The following is a 5,199-nucleotide window of genomic DNA, read 5'->3' as shown; positions in this document are numbered from 1 at the left end:
TTAAGGGAAAATTGTATTTAATAGCAAACTATTAATTCAAATTAATTGTCATAACCACAATTTGATTTAATTGTACCCCGTAGCAAACTGTTGTTATTTTGCCTCTCTCCCTGGTGAATCTCGCTCGCCACTCTCGACAGTCTCTCCATCGCCTCTCTCGCTTTTATACAAACGCAAATGTATAAAATGTGTTTGTGTTTGTATAAAGCCAGAGAAAATTGTATATGTACATATATTTTAGTTCCCCTCTCTCCTCTCTCCCAGATCTCGCTCGCCAGTCTCTCCCTCGCCTCTCTCTCTTTATACAAACAGAAATGTATAAATTGTGTTTCTGTTTGTATAAAGCGAGAGAAAATTGTATATACTCATGCAAATACATATATCTTCGTCATATACACTTATAATTATACAATACAAATATCCCCCTGCCCAGTTCTCTTTTGCCTTTCTCTCTTTCTCGCTTTATACAAGCACAGATTATACAAAATATAATGTATAATTTATATTTGTATAAAGCGAGAGAGAGAGATTTGATATACAAACGTTTTATTTCGATTCAATTGTATACAAATTCAAATTTTATGCAAATATACAAACACATAAAATTGAATTGAGAGGCTGTCAGCAATTTATACAAACGAGAGACTGACAACGATTTATACAAATGGTCTGCCAGCGAAATTATACAAATCTGAAGAGGAGCCAGCGAGTTATACAATCTGATGCACCATAGCAAATATAAAACTTGTTATGGAGCGCAATTATACAAACTATAGTTATAGCATACAAATTTGATTTTTATATTTGCTATACGTAAAAGTTGCTCTATGATTAATGACACTAAATATCCAACAAAATAATAATAATGAAATCGCGTAAAAAAATATTGTAAATTAATAAGTCATAATGAAAATGATCATAATTTAAATGTACTAAATCATGCTAAAATAAGTTTAATAAGTATTAGTTACATGATTAAATATTAAAGGAAATTAAAATTAGATTATGTATTTAATTGTCTAAACCAATGTAAAACTAAAGAACAAATATTCAATATTATTGTCATTCTTAGTGTTAAATTGATTTTCTTTTTGCATTAGTATTAATTTGATTTTGATTTAAGCTTTATTATAAATATCAACATCTATGGACTATAATCTTTATTGGAACATTCATAATTTTAAGTTTCAAACTTGAAATAATATATTAAAAGATAAAAACTATGGAAAAATATAAGAAATATTTAAAAATTATATCAAAGTAAATATTTTTATGTATAAAATAAAATTTTAAAATTATCTATATAATGTAGGGTTTTTTTTTTGGTTTGCGGTTGGTTCGGTTTTCGGTTCGATTTTGTACACCCCTACTTATAAGAATCCTTTCTATGTTGCATGTTTTGAAGTCCAAATTTGGGAATGAGCATGACAAAACCAAAAACTATGAATAAAGAGAAGGGAAGATTGAGGAAGAAGTTACTCTTTAAGTTTCCTTGAAGAAAGTTCTTATCAATGATCCAACTTAATCTAATAATCTATACCATATTAATTATTTATCTTCAATGATTTGGAAATCCTATCAAACACTGTAAACTAATTAAAGGATTCCCAATTCAAATCAAAGCTATCTATGTTTGTTTTAACATATCTGCAATCTTCATACATCTCCTTCCCCTTCTTTATTGGTATCATTTTCTCCACCATTCTTATCATTAGCCCGTTTCTTCCAAAACATCATATGTTAACCTCTTCTCTCCAAAATCTTCTCAATTTCCTCAATTGGAAGCCCCTTAGTTTCTGGAACACAAATCAGGACAAAAAACAGGGCTACAACAGAGATGACTCCAAATACAAGGAAGGTCCATGATGTTCCAATGGCATGTGTCAATGGCAAAAAGGATTGTGCTACAACAAGGTTTGAAATCCAGTTTGCTGTTGCAGCTATTCCTCCACAAACCCCTCGTAATCTTAAAGGGTATATCTCTGAGTTAACAATCTATGGAACGGTACCCATTCCCGGAGAGAAGAAAAGGATGTATAACGCTTGCCCGAGTAGGGCTAGCCATCCATATCTACTAGGGCATCCTCTTGTGTACCATAAACTATCTTGATCATGACAAGCATCCTTAATAGTATCATTAGACATGAGACATGCCCCAGGCAGCAACTACAAAAAGAAAAAATTAAACAAACTTGTGTTAAGTTTACACTGTATTGAATATCAAGATTTTTTGCATAGAAAATATTCATGTTTCACTTGACACGCTCCTTAAAAAGTAATTAATAAATTGATAAGCTTATTATATCACCCTTTATGTTCCTTGTGTTCGAAAATGAATAGTACTTAATTATAATGATAAAACAGGTATAAAAAGATTAATTATTTCTTGATTTTCCAAACTGGACAAATAAAAGTGTATATTTTTAGTACAGTGGACAAAGTAAAACTGGGCGGAGGAAGTAGCATATTAGGGGTCATTATTACCTTATTTTGAGGTGAAGCACAGAAGCCACAACTAGGAGAAGCTTTAAGACACCTAGTACAATCCCAAGAACTAGCAGAAGCAGCATCATGGTAAGCAGGACAAGTGAAATTTGCTGCAAAGTGAGATGTCTCCGCCATACTAACTGCTGGTGAAGTTGAAGTAGCCTCATAGAACACTGCTGATAGAAACCCCAGAGAAATCACAACACCACACAAGCTTATTATAAGAAGCTTCTTCCTTCCAGTCCTGTCTATAAAATATATGCTCACAATCGAGCCAAAAGCGTTTAGCCCCGCTGTAACAAGTGATAGAAGGAGAGTTGTCCGATTCGAGGCAATTCCAGCCAGCTGAATGATAGTAGGACTGTAATACATGACAGTGTTTATGCCTACAAATTGTTGGAAGATTTGGAGACCAACTCCAGCTATTAGTCCACGACAAACTGTTTTCGTCTTGTATAGTTTGAAGAGGTTGATGTTTTCAGATACTTTGTTTTCTTCAATTTCTTTGTCTACTAATTCTTTAAGAGCTTGAATTTCGACCTCAACTTGCTCAGCTGGATATATCTTCCTTAGTATTGTCTTAGCTTCCTCTTGCCTCCCCTGTTTTTATCAAGAAAACATAGTGATTAGTGGAATACTAGTTAAATACTAATCGAATTTAACTAGTATATCTTGGAAAATAAAGTGGATGATCTGCTACAACAATTGTATTGACCTTGCGATAAAGCCAACGAGGCGATTCAGGAAGAAGAAGCATTAATATGAACTGAAGGAGGGCTGGCAATCCTGCTACTCCAAGTATCCATCTCCAGGTGCCTGGTGCCTACAATAAAAAAACAAGATTCAATTAACATCGCATGCATGTTCTACACCTTAAATTGTCTTCCCTATACGCACCAGAAACAGTTACTAATAAGTTTCTTAGAAATGTTTAAAGTAACTTATACAATATGTTGTTCCAGAGTTATGACTTTTGTAGACCGAACAGCAAAACAGAACACCCCTCTTCGCACCAGATTGTGTTCCTGGCCACTAAAGGGTGTTCAAAATATGAAAGAAGTAAACACACGAAGAAGTCATAGAAGGTTTAACATCTACTATATATACATAAAGAACAATTTTAGTCATGTATAAACAGTATAATGTAATTTCTTGTGAAGGAGATGAACTGAACCCCCTCGGCCCTACTTGGCTCCACGCTGGTTCTCAGTTGGAACAAGTATACATACCTTGGTGAAAGCAAGGTTAATAAGATAGGACAAGAATTGTCCTCCAGTGATGAGAAATCATTGGTACTAACAAGGGCACCTCTAATTTTAGCAGGAGAAGCCTCTGATATGTATAAAGGAGCAGTCATTGATGCCATACCAACACCAAGTCCAACAAAGACTCTACCAACTATGAGAAGTGCTGAATTCATTGCTGATGCCATAATCACAGCTCCAACAAAGAAGAGGAAATCAGCAATGAGTATAGCACTTTTCCTCCCAAATTTGTCATTAAGCCAACCACCAATTGCTGCACCTATGATTGCTCCAGCAACTGCCATGCTCACTATAGATTCCTATACAAGCCATTAGCAAGTTAATAAATACATAACACGTGTTGTTGTGTTTAGAGATGCTTCTGATGATTTTTTGTGTGCATCAAACTAATATGTATTCAAGATATTGACTAAAACCTGTGTGCATAATGTGGTGATTGAGACTGGTGTAGACAGTGAAGTTTTATTGATAAATCCATACTAAATTTGGATTAAATCTTAAATTCACGATACGTTGACCAAGTCAAATTATTGGTTAATAAAGTCGGATCAATATTTATGTCAGAATTATATGACTTAAATCAAGTCCAAATAACATTTGGGCCAGTCTATTAAATTGACAAGATGAGCCCAACTCATATCCTTCAAGCCCAGGGGTCAAAATTGCTTGGACTAAAATACCCCTAAAGCCCTAGCTTAAGCCTATATAAAGAGGTCTTCATAAGACCAAAGGATATACACACATACATACACACAGAAATACATAGTTGCTCTTCATTGGTGATCTGCAAGTCTTCCGCATACAAAGAAGTCTTCGCTCCAAGTATTGAGCCGCAAGTATTCCGCCAAATCAAGAACATCTGTGGAGAGAAGAATCAGGGGATTACATATCTTTTTAAGAGATTTTATAAAGATTTACAACCTTCGCATTAATTCAAATACAAATATTATTGTTTGCTTGCTATTTTTCTTTTCCTGTTTATTGTATTTCAGGATTGAAACTTTAGACGCTTACAAATTGGCATCCCCAGTGGTACAATCTTTACCTCTCATCTCTTCTCTTCAAGACAACCAAAGTTCAAAAACACTGAGATGACTTTCAAGAAGATCAACTCGAAATACACATCTACATCCAAATCTGGATCTACATCCGTATCCGCATCTGGATCAAAATCTCCATCTGCATCGACATCGAAATCCGTATCTGCAAAAACTGATGGATCCAAGTTCTGCATCGATGTTGAAAACATCATCGATGTTACTGCGGGAAGCATGGGACCTATCACAAGGAACCAAGCCAAATTGTTGGGACAAAAAGCCTCACGAGTGCCGTCAGAATCTGCTACTGTCTTTGGTTTGTCTCCAAAACATGTGAAGTCTCCTACAAAAGCTGCAAAGGAAAACATTGTTGAAATGGTCGAGAGGATTCTTGCCCAATTGAGCCCATC

At 34.7% G+C, this 5,199-nt stretch overlaps 1 protein-coding gene across 1 annotated transcript; it reads right to left on the bottom strand.

The window, feature by feature from the left end:
• Nucleotides 1–1,463: 1,463 nt before the first annotated feature.
• Nucleotides 1,464–4,986, bottom strand: LOC125837568 (probable inositol transporter 2). Its single transcript, XM_049516663.1, is given in 6 exon segments — nucleotides 1,464–2,166; nucleotides 2,485–3,087; nucleotides 3,203–3,310; nucleotides 3,717–3,775; nucleotides 3,778–4,051; nucleotides 4,882–4,986. Coding segments are annotated over 6 exon segments (1,575 nt in total). The 3' UTR covers nucleotides 1,464–1,740.
• Between the last annotated feature and the right edge of the window lie 213 nt (nucleotides 4,987–5,199).

Source organism: Solanum verrucosum, unplaced genomic scaffold, assembly GCF_900185275.1.
Source record: "Solanum verrucosum unplaced genomic scaffold, falcon-dt-bn FXZP01000131.1, whole genome shotgun sequence".
Taxonomy (NCBI): Eukaryota; Viridiplantae; Streptophyta; class Magnoliopsida; order Solanales; family Solanaceae; genus Solanum; species Solanum verrucosum.
The sequence above is the reverse complement of the archived record's forward strand: the minus strand, read 5'-3'. Positions and strand labels throughout refer to the sequence as shown.